Raw genomic sequence first — 21486 nt, forward strand, 5'->3', positions numbered from 1 at the left:
TGGTGTGTGTCCTACCTAGTCTTTGTGAATAAACTAGACTAGATCTTTCCTATCTAATCTGACTAGTGTGTGTCCTACCTAGTTTTTGAGTATGAAATAGACGAGAGCTGTCCTATCTAGTCTGACTGGTGTGTGTCCGACCCCGTTTTTGAGTATGAACTAGACTAGAACTGTCCTATCTATCTTGACTGATGTGTGTCCTATCTGGTCTTTGAGCATGAACTAAATTACAGCTGTCCTATCTAGTTTGACTGGTATGTGTCCTACATAGTTTTTGAGTATGAAATAGACGAGAGCTGTCCTATCTAGTCTAACTGGTGCCTGTCCTACCTGGTCTTTGAGTATGAACTAGACTACAGCTGTCCTATCTAGTCTGACAAATGTGTGTCCTACCTATTCTCTGAGTATGAACTCAACTAGAGCTGTCCTATCTAGTCTGACTGGCGTGTATCCTACCTAGTCTCTGAGTATGAACTGATGGAGCCTGCTCGGATGGGAAGAGAAAGGCCTTCAAAGACAACCTGAACAGTCCAGTGGCGATCGATGGAACGCCCTGAGAACACAATGACCTGGATGAATGAGAATATTCACAGGCGTTTTTCATTGAACAAAAATCAGAGCGTTATTTCCGCAGTGAAACTTTTTCAAGTTGATGGCAGGTTTTTCCACTAATTATTTTGTGCCGTCGGGCTGTGCCGGAGCGAGCCGTCCACCTGCCGACGTCGCCTCTCTGATCACCTGCGTTGTGCATGTGCTATGAAGCGGAACAAACCCACGACACGTCGTCAGCGATGACACGTGTTTGTTGTGTAAAACCCAAACGGTTAAAGAGAGATAAAGTTCAGAAAAAGTCCAAGGGCTCCTGAGGGTATTGCATTATTCTGGCTGAGTGTTACGATATTTAAATAACAACACACTGTCCCGTTTCATCTCACTGACGTTCAACTTTGTAGCAGAAACTTTCCTCTTGAAGTTCACTTGACAAGGTTATGCACTCACGCGAAGTAAGTGTGCTTCGTGTTTGCGTGAACACACGTTGGCCCGCTGCCACCGTCAAGTTCTGCACTTGTCGGGAAGCTCTTCCTGCTGGGACAGCGTGTATTTCTGTCCCGCTTCTTTCTGCACACAAGGTCCTGGAGATTATTTTTACAGACTAAGGGATGTTGTACTTAGGCCGCGGCCAACACCCATGGAACAGGAAGCCACAGTTTCTATGAAAGTCCACGAGATGGAAGCAGATAGCACGGCGGGAAAACAATATTTTGGCTAAGGCTCATTCTGCTGGCCAATTAGACTCTGACTCTTGTATGATTTAGCGCTTCCTCTGCTTGCTTTTATGTGTTGTGTGGAACACAATGACCCCTGATTCAAGATGGAGCTGGGCCCCGGAGACAGCCTTGGCGCCGCGCTTATCAGATGCCTTCTTCTCCGAAGTTGCCAACACCACTTGAAATCGCTTGTTGCATCCGGTCACTTCACTCGAGATGGCAAAATTATTTACAGTTTTGGCAGAAAAAATGTCTTACCTTATTTAAACCGTGCGTTATATAATGCAGAGTAGTTCAGACTGTGGGATGTCCAGCGACGGACAAAAAAATGAACGCACGCAACTTTGCCTCGTTGAAGTCTAAAGTCTAAAGCAACACATGTAGATATGCTAAGTTACCATTGTATCCTCACGGTCACCATTTGACTCCAATGAAGAGTCAAAGCACTCCTTTATGGGCATGCCTCCTCCTTTACAGGATACATAGATTGGATCTTATACCTGGCTCTCAGACTAGAGGTGTCCTATCTAGTCGGACTGGTGTGTGTCCTACCTAGTCTTTGTGTATGAACTAGACTACAGCTGTCCTATCTAGTCTGACCGGTGTGTGTCCTACCTAGTCTTTGTGTATGAACTAGACTAGAGCTGTCCTATCTAGTCTGACTGGTGTGTGTCCTACCTAGTCTTTGTGTATGAACTCGACTAGAGCTGTCCAACTAGTCTGACTGGTGTGTGTCCTACCTAGTCTTTGATCATGAACTAGACTAGAGCTGTCCTATCTAGTCGGACTGGTGTGTGTCCTACCTAGTCTTTGTGTATGAATTAGACTAGAGCAGCCCTGGTGTGTGTCTCACCTAATTTTTGATCATGAACTAGACTAGATATGTCCTATCTGGTCTGACTGGTGTGTATCCTACCTAGTCTTTTGAGTATAAACTAGACTACAGCTGTCCTATCTAGTCTGACTGGTGTGTGTTCTACCTGGTCTTTGAGCATGAACTGGACTAGCACTGTCCTACGTAGTCTGACTGGTGTGTGTCCTACCTAGCCTTTGATCATGAACTAGACTAGAGCTGCCCTATTTGACTGGTGTGTGTCCTACCTAGTCTTTGAGTATGAACTAAACAATAGCTGTCGTAGCTGATCTGACTGGTGTGTGTCCTACCTAGTCTTTGATCATGAACTAGACTAGAGCTGTCCTATCTGATCTGACTGGTGTGTGTCCCACCTAGTCTTTGATCATGACCTAGACTATGACCTAGACTAGTACTGTCCTATCTAGTCTGACTGGTGTGTGTCCTACCTAGTCTTTGATCATGAACTAGACTAGAGCTGTCCTATCTAGTCTGACTGGTGTGTGTCCCACCTAGTTCATCTAAGACAACGTGAATAGTTTTAATCATTTTATCTACTTAGAATAGTTTTAATTTCTTTAATGTATTCATTTAGTGTTTAATTTTTATTTAGGATATTTTTTTGCAGCTGGAATTTAAACGCAGGAAAGTGAAGAGACTATTGTACTCCTATCTTACTCCCTGTTGAATTGTACAAGTGTAAAAAATGTGATTTTACTAAGTGTAACTTGTTGAGCTTGTCTGAAAGTACAATAAATAAAAACCTTTCCATGACCGAAGTGATTTATCACGTCTTTCTCATGTTGCTGCCAAGTTGCGTTTGGAATTCTAAAGAGAAGACTCGGTGATATTGAAGAGTCGGGTCAGTATAAATGTGGCGCACGTTAAAGTGGCTAAATAACGTTGTGTTCTAAGGCATGCACTAAGACAGATTGTGCATGAGCCCAGACAAATGGCTTGTTTATCTTTTGTTCCACCCTCTCCTGTAGACATTAGCCGGAAGTGGAGCCCGGATCTTGAGAGGCCGAGCCGAGCGAGCGCTATTAGGTCATAGTGTTAATTGTGTAATGGAATGAGTCGGGGGTTAAGAAACGCCTCAAAGACATTCTTGCGTAACTTGTATATATTTGAAGGCTGTGTTTCACTTTTAAAGGTGACCTCTTATTCATTGTTTTTCCTCTTTTACTTCCGCAGTAGGAAATGAAAGCATTTTTCCATCAAGACGCTGCTGCGACTTTAATGTTGGAAGATCAAATAAGTGTGTGTTGCGCGGAACAAATGTATGTTTGTGCACAACATCAAAGATGGTGAACAATGATTTGCAAGGTTTCTCTCGTTTGTACTTGTGAAAAATATTTAGATTTTAGGGTTCCATGCTTACCATCAAAGCCCTTTGTAGTCTGTATCTACTGTTTACTGTACTGTACTATGAAATAATGTTATATACAGTACATTGTGTATGTACCCATGTTGTATATGTACGTTTTTACGTCAAAACTGCTAAGTACTTAATGTTTTCAGTCTCCCTTCCACATATTTTCTTGTCTTATTCTCCAAGACTACTCCCCGCCTAGTCTTTGTGTATGAACTAGACTAGAGCTGTCCTATCTAGTCTGACTGGTGTGTGTCCCATCTACTCTTTGGTCATTAACTGGACTAGAGCTGTCCTATCTAGTCCGACTGGTATGTGTCGTTCCTAGTCTTTGTGTATGAACTAGACTAGAGCTGTCCTATCTAGTCTGACTGGTGTGTGTCCTACCTAGTCTTTGTGTATGAACTAGACTATAGCTGTCCTATCTAGTCTGATTGGTGTGTGTCCCACCTACTCTTTGATCATTAACTGGACTAGAGCTGTCCTATCTAGTCTGACTGGTATGTGTCCTACCTAGTCTTTGTGTATGAACTAGACTAGAGCTGTCCTATCTAGTCTGACTGGTGTGTGTCCCCGCCTAGTCTTTGTGTATGAACTAGACTAGAGCTGTCCTATCTAGTCTGACTGGTGTGTGTATCCGCCTACTCTTTGATCATTAACTGGACTAGAGCTGTCCTATCTAGTCTGACTGGTGTGTGTCCCCGCCTAGTCTTTTTGTATGAACTAGACTAGAGCTGTCCTATCAAGTCTGACTGGTATGTGTCCTACCTAGTCTTTGTGTATGAACTAGACTAGAGCTGGCCTATCTAGTCTGACTGGTGTGTGTCCCATCTACTCTTTGGTCATTAACTGGACTAGAGCTGTCCTATCTAGTCCGACTGGTATGTGTCGTTCCTAGTCTTTGTGTATGAACTAGACTAGAGCTGTCCTATCTAGTCTGACTGGTGTGTGTCCTACCTAGTCTTTGTGTATGAACTAGACTATAGCTGTCCTATCTAGTCTGATTGGTGTGTGTCCCACCTACTCTTTGATCATTAACTGGACTAGAGCTGTCCTATCTAGTCTGACTGGTATGTGTCCTACCTAGTCTTTGTGTATGAACTAGACTAGAGCTGTCCTATCTAGTCTGACTGGTGTGTGTCCCCGCCTAGTCTTTGTGTATGAACTAGACTAGAGCTGTCCTATCTAGTCTGACTGGTGTGTGTATCCGCCTACTCTTTGATCATTAACTGGACTAGAGCTGTCCTATCTAGTCTGACTGGTGTGTGTCCCCGCCTAGTCTTTTTGTATGAACTAGACTAGAGCTGTCCTATCAAGTCTGACTGGTATGTGTCCTACCTAGTCTTTGTGTATGAACTAGACTAGAGCTGGCCTATCTAGTCTGACTGGTATGTGTCCTACCTAGTCTTTGTGTATGAACTAGACAAGAGCTGTCATATCTAGTCTGACTGGTATGTGTCCTACCTAGTCTTTGTGTATGAACTAGACTAGAGCTGTCCTATCTAGTCTGACTGGTATGTGTCCTACCTAGTCTTTGTGTATGAACTAGACTAGAGCTGTCCTATCTAGTCTGACTGGTGTGTGTGTCCGCCTAGTCTTTGTGTATGAACTAGACTAGAGCTGTCCTATCTAGTCTGACTGGTGTGTGTCCCACCTACTCGTTGATCATTTACTGGACTAGAGCTGTCCTATCTAGTCTGACTGGTATGTGTCCTACCTAGTCTTTGTGTATGAACTAGACTAGAGCTGTCCTATCTAGTCTGATTGGTGTGTGTCCCACCTACTCTTTGATCATTAACTGGACTAGAGCTGTCCTATCTAGTCTGACTGGTATGTGTCCTACCTAGACTTTCTGTATGAACTAGACTAGAGCTGTCCTATCTAGTCTGACTGGTGTGTGTCCTACCTAGTTTTTGATCATGAACTAGACGAGAGCTGTCCTATCTAGTCTGACTGGTGTGTGTCCCCGCCTAGTGTTTGTGTATGAACTAGACTAGAGCTGTCCTATCTAGTCTGACTGGTGTGTGTCCCACCTACTCTTTGATCATTAACTGCACTAGAGCTGTCCTATCTAGTCTGACTGGTGTGTGTCCCCGCCTAGTCTTTGTGTATGAACTAGACTAGAGCTGTCCTATCTAGTCTGACTGGTGTGTGTCCCCGCCTAGTCTTTGTGTATGAACTGGACTAGAGCTGTCCTATCTAGTCTGACTGGTATGTGTCCCCCCACCTAGTCTTTGTGTATGAACTAGACTAGAGCTGTCCTATCTAGTCTGACTGGTGTGTGTCCTACCTAGTTTTTTTTTAGTTTTTAAATATTTTATGGTTTCAGTCTCCCTTCCACATGGAAACAACATTTTGGGATGCCCTGAAATGGCTTCCTGAGTGGGAATTTTTTTTTTCATTTTCCATACGCATGCATGAACCACTGTTTTACCGAATATCTGAATATTTGACCAGGCATGACTCACCCTAACTGCATTCTCCTGATATTTTCTTGTCTTATTCTCCAAAATGATTCGTAGAAGTGATTCCTCTTCGTTCTAAGTCGAGATGAGCCTTTGAAAACCGAAGATGACAGACTTCTGCGCATGCGTTTTTTTCTTCTACTAAAGTTTAGTGTGTCACATGGTTCCATCTGTGTTTGTTTACAGCGCCACACAGTGGCTTGCCTTGGTATTACATCCTCTTCTACCCACCGTTTTTTTTTTTTTCAACCAACCAAAAAATAAGCAAAAATCCCGAGAAGGTTCCCGTGTGGACAGGGTCTTAGTTGCTTGTCTTCCACACTGAAATGGATGGCGAGACAGGCTTACTGGGGGGTGGAAGTCTCAGTAATGAAACCACCGCTTGGGCTTATATATTTTTGCCCCATTTCTGACAAGGCCGAATGATTAGATCTTTGCCACAGACTGATACCTTTTTTCATCTTTACACACCCAGCTCTCGTATTCTTTGACTTTCCCGTGTGTGAAACCCTTACTGGGAAATGTTTGGACTTTTGCTCTAATGCGTACAGTCATGGGGTGTCCTATTTTTTTCATTTTGACTGTGAGCCTCAAAAGACAGCACAGTGATTTTGTCACCTATTTAACTCCGCTATGACATTCTGTAGTTTTGGCAGCATGACCATATTTAGACTCGGTTACAGTCACTCATCAAAATTGGCTGCCCCCATTTTGCCAGGGTGATTTTCTCCACTATGACTCTTGTTCAATGCCGTCTCCGACAGCAATAAATATTTTCCGACACATTTGCCAGCTGTAATTCACCGTCAGCCCCCCCCCCCCCTTCCCCCCCATTCCTCTTTGCACGCTTTCCCAGACGCCCTCTTTTGCTGTTTTATTTCATATGATCCGCAATCCCGTGTAGACACTGTGGGCAAGCCCTCCCTGGTTGCTTGTTATATTTGATGCGGTGGGAAGATGTCTGATCTGCATCTCTTCCTCTTTGAGCTCCAGGAGATGACACATCTAGACCTCCCTAACTGCGTTCTCCGTGCCTACGTTCGTACGATCATATTTATTTGGACAAATGTTAACCTGGAAAATGTCTGTTTGTTTCCAGGTTGATGGAGTCCCTAATTGTTCTGTACGGTGCATGCAAACGGGAATAAAAATATATCTATATTGCATACCTAGACAAATTGTAAGCATTGCCTAAATAGTCGAATCTGAAGGAGTATTGACTCATGTTAGTTTGTTTTGCATAAATCTAACATAATTGCAGACTTCAAAGCACTCAAATTATGTACTTAACAACACTAAGGCCCGTTTTTTTTTCTTTTTTTTTTTCCATGTGTCCTGCTAAAACCGAACAGCTTTGTTTTCTACTTGAGTCTGTCGTTTCTAAAAGTAATCGAGTGAGTGGAGAAAAATGTGGTACTTTGCTTGTCCCTATCCTGTCGCCCCTATTTGTCCGACATGACATGTGACGCTCCTCTGCGCTGTAAACTGTAGGCTTCCGCCATCTGTTGTCAGGTCAGCACTTTGTACCTGACAGCAGGAGTCTTGGTTTGAACAAGACGTGTTCGGGTAATGGCAAGGAAAAAATCGTGGCAAGAACTGAATGATCATTTTTGACAATGCTGAACAAGATAACGTTGGGTATGGGATTTATTTGACATGTCGGACGGTAGAAAAACATGTGAGAAGACGTGGAAAAACACGCCTCTTTTTGTTGTTTATTTTAATATTAAAGATAATGTATTCAGTGGATTCATTCATTGTTCAAACATACGGGTACCTTACTGTTAATTGGTTCCAGGTCCGACCATGATAGGTGTTAGGAATGGAATATTTTCCCACTCGCATTTATTCTTGTTCACCACAGAGACATGAGACACAATCACAAGGCCCTTCACTTGGAAGAAGCACACCTTGAGCCCTTGATAAATTGACAAAAGTGTATGCCCCTCCACTCCATCTTTCTGTGGTACACAGGCTGGATGACAAGAGGGTTCACTTTCATTGGCTCTGTATGAAATGAACACACATTCTTTCCCTTTTTCAGCGTGCTTTGCTGTTTTTGGAAATGGCTGGGAAGCCATTTAGCTCACATAGAGAGCTCACATATGCATAGTAGTTAATATTCTGCATTATACGTTGATATTGTCTTGTCTGTGTTATCCACCGATTGCATTGCTGTGTGTAGATAATGTTAATGGTCGTTAATTAATAGCACAATTATTAATTAATTAATTCATTTTCTACCACTTATCCTCACAAGGGTCACGGGGGTGCTGGAGCCTATCCCAGCTGTCTTCGGGCGAGAAGCGACCGGTCGTCAGCCAATCACAGGGCACATATAGACAAACAACCATTCACACTCACAATCATACCTATGGACAATTTGGAGTCGCCAGTTAACCTAGCATGTTTTTGAACGTGCAGAATATGCCAACTCCACACAGAGAGTGGGATTGAACTCGGGTCTCATAGCTGTGAGGTCTGTGCGCTAACCACTCGCCCGTCGTGCAGCCGCTAGAACAATTATCAACCAACAAAGTATGTTATTGTGTCAGGCCTAACTACAACCATCTTTTTCAAGACCGTCACAGCTGCATCTCTTCAATTTAAATATGTGTGAATGACAGGAGGAAAACCTCTGACCCGCATGGGGCGCCATCGCCTCCTATTGATTTACATGTTGCATGTTTCAGTCCGAAAAAGCCAGAATATAAAGCGACCTATCTTTTTCCGACTTTACAATCTTCCACTGGGGTCAATAAAGGTTTTATGGTAATGGGAATTTGACTGTGGAACGCGAAATTTAAATTCCAGTGTTCCCTTTGAGGAAAAAAAAAAAAATGTTTCGAAATGGGAGCAGACCAACAGATCCAGAGTGCATTGTGTTCAGTCTTCCACTGTAACAGCAATTCAGCTTGCAAAGCCAAATAAAATAATCACACTTTCACAGTCTAAACAAAGCAAGGATTTGTTTCAAGGTGTTGAATTGTGTTTTTCCTCTAATGCTGTATCTACGTATTACATGTCCAATTGTTATGACTCGGAGCAACACAGCAAATTTGGATTAGTTTGCTCTCTAAAGGCGCACAGATAAACAGCTTCCACTTCAGGATTCCAACCATTAATCTGCTTTTGTTGTTTATCAGTGCGTTTTATAATCACAATCATGGCATCGAGTCTTACCGGTGAGCATCTGCGTAAATAGCACGGTGATAGCGGTAGGATTATACATACAGTATTTAATCAATGCGATGCGTTTAATGGCACCGTGTGTCATCAGATGCTCATGTATGAGAAAAGAAAACTTCTTCCACATCGACTTGTGTTTAATGTGCTGGCGGAGTGACGTGGCCGCTGTGAGAGACATTTCCACTCGGTTTATAGTCACGCTGATGGATTGCAACCAGATAGATGAATCGACTGCATTGCAGCCCTCACTTATCTGATTGTTGCACCGCTCCTCCCCTTCTGATAGATCGTGAAAGGCGGCTTTATCTCGCCGGCAGTCAATGGGATCTAATGTGTGTTTGAATGGAAAATTAGCCAAGTGATTAGCCGTCTTTGGGAGTACACTTGAATCTGTGAAACCAGGATTTACATACGCTACTTCTACCATGCTGGGATGGTAATATTATATTTACACCTACGTACTTCTTTCTCAAGTGTATTGTGTAAACTCTTTTCTGACCTTTCTTATATGTTCTTTTGTCTCTTGATAAGAGAGAAAAAAATAATCGAATATAAGACAACACTTAACACAAAGAGTTGACAGAAACAAGAAATCATATTTTCAGCAACTGTGAAATAACCACTGATTGGTTGCTATAAGGACGAGGCCTCACAGCTAGGAGACCCGAGTTCAATTCCACCCTCGGCCATCTCTGTGTGGAGTTTGCATGTTCTCCCCATCCGGGTACTCCGGTTTCCTCCCACATTCCAAAAACATGCTAGGTTAATCCGCGACTCCAAATTGTCCATAGGTATGAATGTGAGTGTGAATGGTTGTTTGTCTATATGTGCCCTGTGATTGGCTGGCCACCAGTCCAGGGTGTACCCCGCCTCTCGCCCTAAGACAGCTGGGATAGGCTCCAGCATCCCCCGCGACCCTCGTGAGGAAAAGCGGTAGAAAATGAATGAATGAATGAATATTTGCAATAAGGGAGAGTGGTTAGCACGCAGGCCTCACAGCTGGGAGACCCGAGTTCAATTCCACCCTCGGCCATCTCTGTGAGAAGTTTGTATTTTCTTTCCATCTGGGTACTCCGGTTTCCTCCCACATTCCAAAAACATGCTAGGTTAATTAGCGACTCCAAATTGTCCATAGGTATGAGTGTGAGTGTGAATGGTTGTTTGTCTATATGTGCCCTGTGATTGGCCAGGGTGTACCCCACCTCTCGCTGGAAGACAGCCGGGATAGGTTCCAGCACCCCCCAACCATTGTTGGAATGAATGAATGGTTGCTATAAACATTCCAAAAAACATATTTCTTGCCTGCTTGACAGTTGTTGGTTGATCCTGCATCATTAATCACTATGTTCGTTAACTTGCCGATGAATTGCCCAACATTGATGCTACTTTTTATATTCTCTGTATTATTATGCATTTTGGAACAATTTTGGAAGAATTTCTCAAGATAAAATATCAATATATATATTTAAATATACCGTATTTTCCGGATTGTAAGTCTATGTTACCTTGCATTGCTCCTCACAAAGCTGCACTCTTTTGCTGTGTGTATTGCTAACAGCCCCGCCTCCCGCCATAGAGGCAAAGTGACTGTATGACTGACAGGAGGTCTCACTTTGTTTGCCATTGTCTTCTAAAGTGTTCAGTTGGTGAACCAATGCTGTTTGGAGATGAGAAATGAGAGAAACAGGCGTACCTTCACATGGCAATATATGGAGTCCGGGTAAATTATAGACTTCATTTTCATTTATCCTGTAATTCATTTATTTTATTATCAAGAGACAGTGTTTTACTTAAGAAACCTATTGACGAATACTGCTTTTTTTGGCATGAAGACATTGACACTGAAATCATCCATTAACTGTTTGAGTAGCATTTTGGGAACGTGTTTTTGTGCGTGTTTCAAAGCGAACCGAGACCCTGTACTTGAGAAAGAGAACATATTAAAGATGTTCTTAAAGCACACAATCTCATAACTGTGAAGCTCCGTCACGTGGGTTGGCTCTATCCCCGCTGCTTGGCCTTGAAACACGAAGTCACAAATGTAAAAGGACATTTTCTGCTCATACAAGCGAGAATCAATACGGTGACTGGTGGCTGTATATTGACATGTTTGGTGAAAGGCGCTTTAATCTCAACTTGATGAAAATCTCTGATGCCATTCTGCTGCTACTACAGTCTTTGCACAGCCCACTAAAGTAAGGTTTTGTTTCAATAAACAATCATCCTGGTTTCAATGAATCCATTCCGAAGCTTTCCTGTATACTTGCAGCTTTGGTGTGAAATTGGAATGGGATGTGCCGGCTTTTATGGATATGGGAGATAAGGCTCTTTTACTGGTAGAGGTAATGTTATTTCCTCCAGAGCCAGGAATAACAAACGTAATGCTTGTTTCTAATGAAGGCATCATTTATTTCCGGGCTGTAGAACAGTTGCTCTAACTTAAGGTAGGCGTTCCCAAATTTGGTCCCAAACTGTTGTCTGAAATACCACATTCCTCAATCATAAAGTGAAGGAAAATACATTTCAGGGGATCACAATAGATGAAAATTACAAATATACAACATAAAGTGGCAAGAAATATTTCAATATTGAACAAAGCAAAATTTGTTCTCAATCAGAAATCACTCCACACTCTTTATTGCTCTCTGGTTCTACCATATCTTACTTATTGTGTGGAAATATGGGATAATAACTATAAAAGCAATCTTCACTCGCTAAATGTACTGCAAAAAAGGTCAGTAAGGATAATTCATAATGCCGCCTACACAGAACATACTAACTCCTTATTTCTAAAATCACAAATACTTAAACTCTTCAAACAGCTAAAATAATGCATAAGGCTAAAAATAACCAATTAGCTAAAAATGTCATCCAATACTTCTCCACGAGAGAGGAGAAATATGATCTCAGGGAAGAACTATATTGACATTTACTATGGTACCCATTATGTCATTGTATGGTCATATCACCTCGTACTTTGGTACAAGGTACATTATTAAAAAAAAAAACCTTAAAGTGTATTATGGAAAGCAGGAAGTGAACAAATGTAACAGTTACTGATTGTAAAAGCACCAGATGGAGGGGTAGGATTTAATAAGCTTTGCTTCTTCCTACTCCTTTTGGACATGTGGAACTGGGAACTGATTTTGTGATGCATTCAATTGTAATCTGATGCATGTTCAAATGAAATAAACAATTACCATATAATTATAGTTGCACATTAGGTATTCAGCAATTATATCCAGATAATCAATAATTGACTATCATAACCGTTCCTACTATGGAATCTAATAAAATAATTAATTGTAGTAACTTTAATTCATGACGTTAACAATTTTAGCCTCATAAACGCATGTACATCATCGCTGTCAAGGGGGCAGACCGAGCCAAAATAGCGTCCCCACACACGGTTTGCAGCTCTTTAATAACTTTATTCTGACCTGAATACATAACAGCAGCGCAATTCCAACACCATATATTTATACAACAACGCCGGGAACGACACTTCCTCATGAGACCACAGCGAGATGCATTCACTGACTCTCACGACAACGTCTTTATTATGCGCGTATGTGTGGTCTAAATAAACAGAAAGACAAAGAAAAACAATCAGTGGCTATTCTTATCTCTCAATGAGGCAACTCTTTGCAGTTTGCTGCATTTAAGTGGCTTCAGAAGTCCCAGAAATCTACATGCAAAATTGTAAATAGTTCATGGTGTTTATTTTTAGAAATAAATTGTTATTTTGATGTAAAACAACCCCTTTTTGTGTTGTTTATGTTGGTACAGTCTGTCACAAAAACAAAAAGATATTGTCAAATTGAAAGTTATGCTTGAAATGTATTATTTCATCAAAAAAAAAATTATCCCTTTTTTAGTCGGGAACTGATATTTTCCTAAAATTTACCTTCTGTATATTTGACTGGTGATAACTAAAGAACGGAAAGAGGTTTTTCTGATGAAAAAAGGTGTTTGTCTTTTGAAAAATAGCTGAGAATGAATGAGATAATCACGATTAATTAATTTGAAAACTGTGATTAATTTGATTGAAAATATGAATCTTTGACAGCCCTAAATATAATAAATGTGGAGTAAGAATTTAGGTGGTCCAGAGATGAGTACATGCAAACCAACAGGTGGCACCCAACATATTCACACCAGCTTTTCTTCCTGTCACTCACACACACACACACACACACACACACACACACCAGCGGATAAAATAAAGATTACATCATTTTTTATTGCATATATTACTTGTTTTTTCACCGATATCGTCCCAAGTAGGCGTGTCACGATAACACATTTTGCTGATTGATAATTGTGCTATTAATTATCAACTATCAATTTATTTTTTTATTTATATATTTTGTTATTTTTTATTTTATTTTAAAAAATGTTTTTTTTATTTATTTATCCAGGGTTCATAATTAATAAATTTTTATCATTCAATAAACCGATGTATCCATTAAGTTGACAGGCCTAGTCTCAATAAATATTTTTTTCCAAAACCACCTCTTCAAACTGAGTGGTTGTCTCATATTTGGGTCAATACGGTAATTTTACTCTTGCTTCCCAATGAGTTCAACCTCATCTTAAATCAATAAAGATATATTTCTGGCTGTCTGTGTCGTATCGACTCCTTCCCAAAGCTGCCGTCACGATCAATGGGAGGAATGAGATTATTGTTGTTATGTGTGAGAAGGAGCGGCATTGCCGGGATTGTTCTGGTGGAGAAACAATTGATAATTCCCCAATAATCCGGGATCACGCCGTTGTTTGGTGAGACTCAAGGACAAGGTCTTTGGCTGTAAGGTGTTTATACTTAGCAAGACTTAAAGCCATCCTGGATCTGGGGTGATTTAGCCAAGAGGAATTCTCATGTCTTTTTCCGGAGACGGCTGCAAAGTTGCCCTATATCTGTTGGGAATGGGATCATGAATATTGTGTTAACCCAGAAAAAGTTAAAATCCGTGCATGCTTCCTTGTTCCCCTGATCCTTCAGCTTTTGTTGTTGCATCGGCCCATTGTATCCGAGAAGAGATCAAGGAGACCCCCGTCGGTTTTGGATTATTTCTTTGTAAAAGTGCCACTGTAGGGGATAGAGGATTAAAAGAGCAGACAGTGGCTAGGGGATTCTACAGGAAGTTAGTTTGCTGCACTCACTACTGAATTGTTTAAGTGGAGTCTTTTCTCTTAGTTTGCTCGGCTCTATTGTGCGCTCTTCTACGCTTGGCTTCAAGTAGGTGTAGTCCTGTAGGAAAATAACAGGAGGACTGCTGGAGATGATGAGTTTAATGTTGCCGTTCCGCTGTCAGAAGAGCGTCGAGGACACAACAGCTGCATAAATGAAACAGCACTGTCCTATTTTACGCAGGTTATTTTAAGGCCATATTGAAACCTGGCTGTCTGCACGCCGGGAATGTCGCTGTTGGGTTGTGGGAAATGTGCCAAATCAGTCATCGACGTGTTTCATAGCGTGCCGATGTTTGTGTTTCTGCAGGAAGCCATGGGCCTCGGGGCTGGTCCGCCTTGTACCCGGAATGTGCTGCAAAGAACCAATCACCTGTGGACATCGCCGACGAACAAGCGTTGGTTTCGGAAGAGTACCAGGAGCTGGAGCTTGACAAATTCAACACTGAGTCCTCCAACCAGACCACCATGAAAAACACTGGAAAAACAGGTCAGCACCTTCAAGTCCCAATTCATAATGCATCGTCCTGATAAATAAAAGAGAACCCAAAAAAATTTTAATTTCTAAGGAGGGCCATTTGTGGAGGATGATGGAGTTTCTTTCTGAAGACGATAAGCGATAAGTGAATTACCGCAAAATATGATTCCTTATTAAAAAAATATATATTTTTTTGTAGTTAGCACATAGAAAAATCTCTTTAAGACCTTCTAAATATGATTGCTAGTATAATTAGAGCCCTCCAGACATGGAATAACACCCCTATATCACATAAATACATACATACACTTCATTCATTCATTCATTTTCTACCGCTTTTTCCTCACGAGGGTCGCGGGGGGTGCTGGAGCCTATCCCAGCTGTCTTCGGGCGATAGGCGGGGTATACATACACTTGTATTACCCAATATAGTAGACACAATCATATAAAATAGACATTACTTTACACGCTTGGTGGCTAATTTCTTGTCTGTCCTGACATTCTTTGTTGTTCATTCATTCATTCATTTTCTACCGCTTATCCTCACAACGATCGCGGGAGGGGGTGGTGGTGCTGGAGCCTACCCCAGCTGTCTGGGGTACACCCTGGACTGGTGGCCAGCCAATGTATGAAATGAACACACATGCTTTCCCTTTTCCAGTGTGTTTTGCTGTTTTTGTAAATGGCTGCAAAGCCATTTAGCTCACATAGAGAGCTCACATACGCATATTAATATTCTGCATTATACGTTGGTATTGTCTTATCTGTGTTATCCACATATTGCATTGCTGTGTGTGGATAATGATAATAGTCGTTAATTAATAGCACAAATATTCATTCATTCATTCATTTTCTACCGCTTATCCTCACGAGGGTCGCGGGGGGTGCTGGAGCCTATCCCAGCTGTCTTCGGGTGAGAGGCGGGGTACACCCTGGACTGGTGGCCAGCCAATCACAGGGCACATATAGACAAACAACCATTCACACTCACATTCATACCTATGGACAATTTGGAGTCGCCAATTAACCTAGCATGTTTTTGGAATGTGGGACATAATCATATAAAATAAGACGTCTCAGACATAAATAAGACATTACTTTACACCAGGGGTCTCAAAGTCAATTTACTTGGGGGCCACTGGAGCTCGGGTCTGGGTGAGACTGGGCCACATCAGGTTTTCCAAAAAAAAACAAAAAAACCCCTGCATTTATTAAAAACAAAAAAATTTAAAAAACTTTGCTTTGGTTCCAATTTTCTACAAGAAAAGCTCTGATAAAACATTCCACTGTTCTCAAATATCTTACTTTTTATTTTTCTACACAAAATAAGATGAAAAATAAATAAACAAATCAAGAATAAAGAAAATCAGTAATAAATAAATATAATAATAATAATAATAATAATAATAATAAAACGCAAATAATAAAAACTTAAGAAACCACATATAGTTGGTGGGTAGACAAATTATTTTTTTCATATTAAAATGAACAAAGCATTATTAGAGCCCTGTAGACGTGACAAAACACGACTATAGTCACATTTATACTCTTTTTATTTACAACATATTGCGCAACTGCAGGGTCTTGAGACACATGCTAACTCGCAAACTAGAGAGCTAGCCTTCAAGTTATTTCCTTTAAACTTAAATAGCCAAAAACTTACCACTTCCACACAGACAGGGAGGATAACCATTAACAGTTATTTAACCTTTAACATGAACATTAATCAAACGTACTAATTTTTTCCGGGTACATGATACCATACAGCATCCATATCAAACTTGCGCGGGCCGCACTAACATTAAACTTTCATATCAAGGCGGGGGCCTCAAACTAGTGTCCTGCGGGCCATATTTGGCCCGCGGGCCGCGTGTTTGAGACCACTGCTTTACACGCTTGGTGGCTATTGTCTCGCCAGTGTAACAGTCCTGACATTCTTTGTTGTTAGTTTGTTCAAAATGTTCAAAAGAAATTGAACCGCGATCCTTACAATTCAGGTATGAATTGATTATTATACCTATTCCTATTACGGCTACAACATAATACATGTGTAATCAGGTTGAAATGTTGAATGAATGAATTTTTAATATAGTATAGAGTGACTTTGTGTGGCTCTAAAGCCAATCATTTACTGTTTCAGTGAAGCGAGAAACAATCACGGCCAATTGTAATCCCTTGTTATTCTTGTAAATCCCTATATAAACACGCATGTCCCCTTCGCCCGGGCTCAGTCTCGTCGGCCTTTTACAGGCAACATGCATCATTTGCTGCCACGTTTTGACGCCGCGTCCAATACAACTTAAAGCCCCAGCTCACACCATTTTTTTTTTCCCACAATTTTCTCCTCCACTACTTTACTAAATCCGCGGACCATCGGTGTGAAAACCCTGACCTGAATTGATATTGTGTGCTTTTGGCAGTTTTGTCTCTGGGAGAGGAGTGTCATCTTTTTGCATTTGATCATAGCGTGTGTTGTTAGCCTCCATGACGACCAAGGCCAACGGGACAGCTGAGCAATGCTCTGGGTTGCTTATTTACACAGATGGAAATAACACAGCTTTTTAACACTTGCTTTACCAAGGGATTTCGGCATTTTTTTTATATTTATTTAGCAGTGTAAAAATTCTGGAAACACCAGTATTACGATAAATAATGTGCACATCACAGTTGTTCCTGGCCACTTGGAGGATTCAGTCTATCACATGTTTTGAAAATATAAAAAAATAATAAATCATGCTGTTTCTTGGTTGAGTATGACCTATGTGTCAAAAAATCCTGTATATTGAATTAAATGTTAGGTCTTTTTTTGTCTAAATGCAGCATTTTTAAGCACAAACATGGCTAAATGAACTCAAGTGAAAATAGAAGACACATAAGACACACAAATATGCTGTTATAATAATAATTATTATTATTATAAAATTATTATTATTATTTTTTTTAATAATAATAATAGGAAATAAAAGGAAATTATGTTGCTTGTTATTATTATTATTCATAACAATAATAATAATAATAATAATAATAATAATAATAATAATAATAATAATAATAATAATAATAATAATAATAATAATAATAATAATAATAATAATAATAATTTCATAATAATGATAGTAATAATAACAATAATTGTTATTACTATACATTCATTCATTTTGTACCACTTATCCTCACAAGCGTTGCGGGGGGTGCTGGAGCCTATCCCAGCTGTCTTCGGGCGAGAGGTGGGGACACCCTGGACTGGTCGCCAGCCAATCACAGGGCACATATAGACAAACAACCATTCACCATTGTGACAGATCAATAACACTCAATAGGTTATTACTTAGGCCTATAAATATATTGTTCTAATTGTGCCCACCAGGGGGCCGCGACCCACACTTTGAAATCACTGGTCTAAAGAGCTGGCGACACACATGAATAGCGAGATAATTGTCTTGGCTACAGCTACCTTGTGGTGGTGGTGACACGGTTACGGTCTGAGGCTGCATGAGTGCTGCAGACAATGGGGAGTTGCGGTTCATTTTGGGGAAAACGTGAACTATTCATGAATTCATTGAGTAATCGGTAATCGGCAGTACCACCACGGCCCATTAGGGGGCCGCGGGCCACACTTTGGGAATCACTGGTCTACTATATTAGGTAATACGAGTGTAAAGGTTACTATAGGGCTGTTATTTCATGCCTGGTATGCTCTAATAATGTTAAACATATTTAGAAGGTTGAATGCACATTTTTAATGCCCTAACTTTATAAATAGGAATTCACTTATCACGGGGTGGCATGGCTCAGGTGGTGCAGTGGACGTCCCCCAACCTAAATGTTGCAGGTTCGATCTCTCGTGATCATGATAACAGCATGAAAGAGGTGGAAAAACTCTTTAAAAGTGAAATACCAACATCATGATTATCATATTTATTTACTGAGGATAAGCGGCATAGAAAATGGATGGATATTTATTTATTCTATTTTTGTCTTTTTCAACTTAATTTTCTATCATTTCTTTATTGTGACATTTAAACACAGGAAGTTCATCAGTAATTGCTGAAACAGCGGTAGAATGAATTAAATTCTGCTTCTTCCTACCCCTTTTCAGGCATGTAAAATGCTGTAAACATGGAACTTGGTAAGCGTATTGGAAAAAACCATAACAACCGATTGATTCAATAAATTGTATCGCACATTTAACACACTGAAACATATTTGTAATTAAAAAGTAGAGGACACATACAAGCTTTAAAACTCTTTCTGCAATTTCAAAAGTCAATACTGTAATTAAGTAGTGTGTCTAAAAAGCACCCCCACCCCCCCCGCCATTGATTTGCCAACATGTGGCGGCTTTGAGATCACACTGATTGGCTGCCTGTCAAACGTAGCGCGGCTCAACAAAAAAACATTTCTCCCCCGTCAAATTTCAAACAACGTTCCACCAAATTCGCGGCGGATGGGACGGCCCCAGAGACGCCGGCATTGATCAAGGATTTACTTTCACACACACTCCTCTTCTTTCGCAGGCTGTGATTCAAGGTCTTTTTGGCTTAGCGTCTAATTCCCGCTCTGCTGTCGGAGGGTTCAAACACACCCGGTAGCGCATTTCTAATGAAACTCCCAGGCCCGGCTAGCGTCCTGGTTCCTTGGCTCCGCTCGCGTTGAACGCGGGATTACAGTGCATCGACAGCAGCGGTAGCAGGGATTCATTATCATCTCCGTCAATATTTATACATCTTTGCAAATGACTGGCGCAATTACGTTGGCGTGATTGGCGGCTCCTCCCTGTGCAGATTGACCTCGATGCTTTGATTCTTGGAAAAAAATCGTCCACATCTAAAAAGCCTTTTCTTTGTGCGCCGCGCCGTAATCTTAAGCGGCGCTGGCATTTTAATGCTGCTGGCGGATTTCTTCGGAGCCTCACGACAGGGGCTGAGCTCATCCCTCATCACCTGATGCTCTTCTCTGCTCTTCACTCCCGTTTTTTTTTTTTCATTTTCCCCGAGTGTCGCCCTTCTTTAAATGGCCTCCTGCTCTCCATCGCCGCGAGATCCGCTTCATTTATCAGCCTTTTTTACCTCGTCTCCCAGCACGCCGTGTTCTTCCCGTCGTCTGTGTTTACTGACGGCCTGTGTGTGTGTCTTTGTGATATGATTACAAGTGGGCCAAGAAGCTGACTAAATCCCGCTGTAACGGGGGATCAGCCGACACAACACAGGGCCTAATCTGGCTAATGATATCAACTGCAGACAAGCCAAAGGGCTTTAGATACAGAAATGCTTTTATTACCATCTTAATAAAACCATAAAGGATTTTTGTTAGTGTCCATTTAGCCCCCATAATGTGTCATGGCAAGGCACTTTATTGAGAATCCAGTCTTTTGCACCGTACTCTAATAAAACTAATAAATAGTATTTATATATATATATTGATTGTCCTGTTATTTGACAACTATTTTGGTATTTGTTGAAAAATCTATTAATAAAAAATCACTGATGAATATTGTCATATTTGTCTTTAAGGCAGAAGAAGATATTCATTCATTCATTTTCTACCGCTTTTTCCTCACGAGGGTCGCAGGGGGTGCTGGAGCCTATCCCAGCTGTCTTCGGGCGAGAGGCGGGGTACACCCAGGACCGGTGGCCAGCCAATCACAGGGCACATATAGACAAACAACCATTCACACTCACATTCATACCTATGGACAATTTGGAGTCGCTAATTAACCTAGCATGTTTTTGGAATGTGGGAGGAAACCGGAGTACCCGGAAAAAACCCACGCATGCACGGGGAGAACATGCAAACTCCACACAGAGATGGCCGAGGGTGGAATTGAACCCTGGTCTCCTAGCTGTGAGGTCTGCGCGCTAACCACTCGACCGCCGTGACGCCCAGAAGAAGATATTAACATCGATAAAACAGCGATCGACACTGATAAGTTGCAGAACACGCCGCTTCCTGTTTGTGTTTGGTTCGTATTGATCTGGTACATTGAGGGCCTAAGCCAGTGGTGGGCAAACTACGGCCCAGGGGCCACATCTGGCACGCCAAGTGTTTAAATACGGCCCGCCGGTTCTTTCTACACATACAACCTGGCATCATGACTTGAGCCAACGTTTCGATGGTTTAGGTGGCTTTTTTTTTTATGAGTTCATAATTCCTCATGAATTCATGAATCGTTCACGTTTTACCAAAATGAACCGCATCTCCTCATTGTCTGCAGCACTCGTGCAGCCTCAGACCGTGACCAAGTCACCACCACCACAAGGTAGCTGTAGCCAAGACAATTATCTCGCTACTCACGTGTGACCAGTGATACCCAAAGTGTGGGCCGTGGCCCCCTGGTGGGCCGTGGTTGTACTGCAGGTGGGCCATGCAAGGTTATTAAAAATATGATTCATTTTTGCAAATATTATTTTTTAAATAATTTTTATTGTAAAATATTTATTGCACGATTTAAAAAAATGTATAGGCATAAGTAATAACCTATTGAGTGTTATTGATCTGTCACAATATTTTAGGAACCTTATACAGTTTATGATTGGAACGCAGTTATGAAAAGTATGAGAATTTATTAGATTAAAAGTTTGGGCTTCCTTTATCCCCCTGTTTTCATTTCAATCCTGAATCTTTATAATAATAATATTACTACTACTACTGATGATGATAATAATAAT

The 21486-nt window shown here is 41.1% G+C and overlaps 1 protein-coding gene across 1 annotated transcript in view; it reads left to right on the forward strand.

Annotated features, from left to right (window-relative positions):
• Positions 1-21486, forward strand: part of ca16b (carbonic anhydrase XVI b) — a 155182-nt gene that overhangs the window by 62588 nt on the left and 71108 nt on the right. The window contains exon 3 of the mRNA XM_058090998.1: positions 14651-14830. Coding sequence (XP_057946981.1) covers positions 14651-14830 — 180 coding nt within the window. The remainder of the gene's footprint in view (positions 1-14650; positions 14831-21486) is intronic.

This window comes from Doryrhamphus excisus, chromosome 1, assembly GCF_030265055.1.
Source record: "Doryrhamphus excisus isolate RoL2022-K1 chromosome 1, RoL_Dexc_1.0, whole genome shotgun sequence".
Taxonomy (NCBI): Eukaryota; Metazoa; Chordata; class Actinopteri; order Syngnathiformes; family Syngnathidae; genus Doryrhamphus; species Doryrhamphus excisus.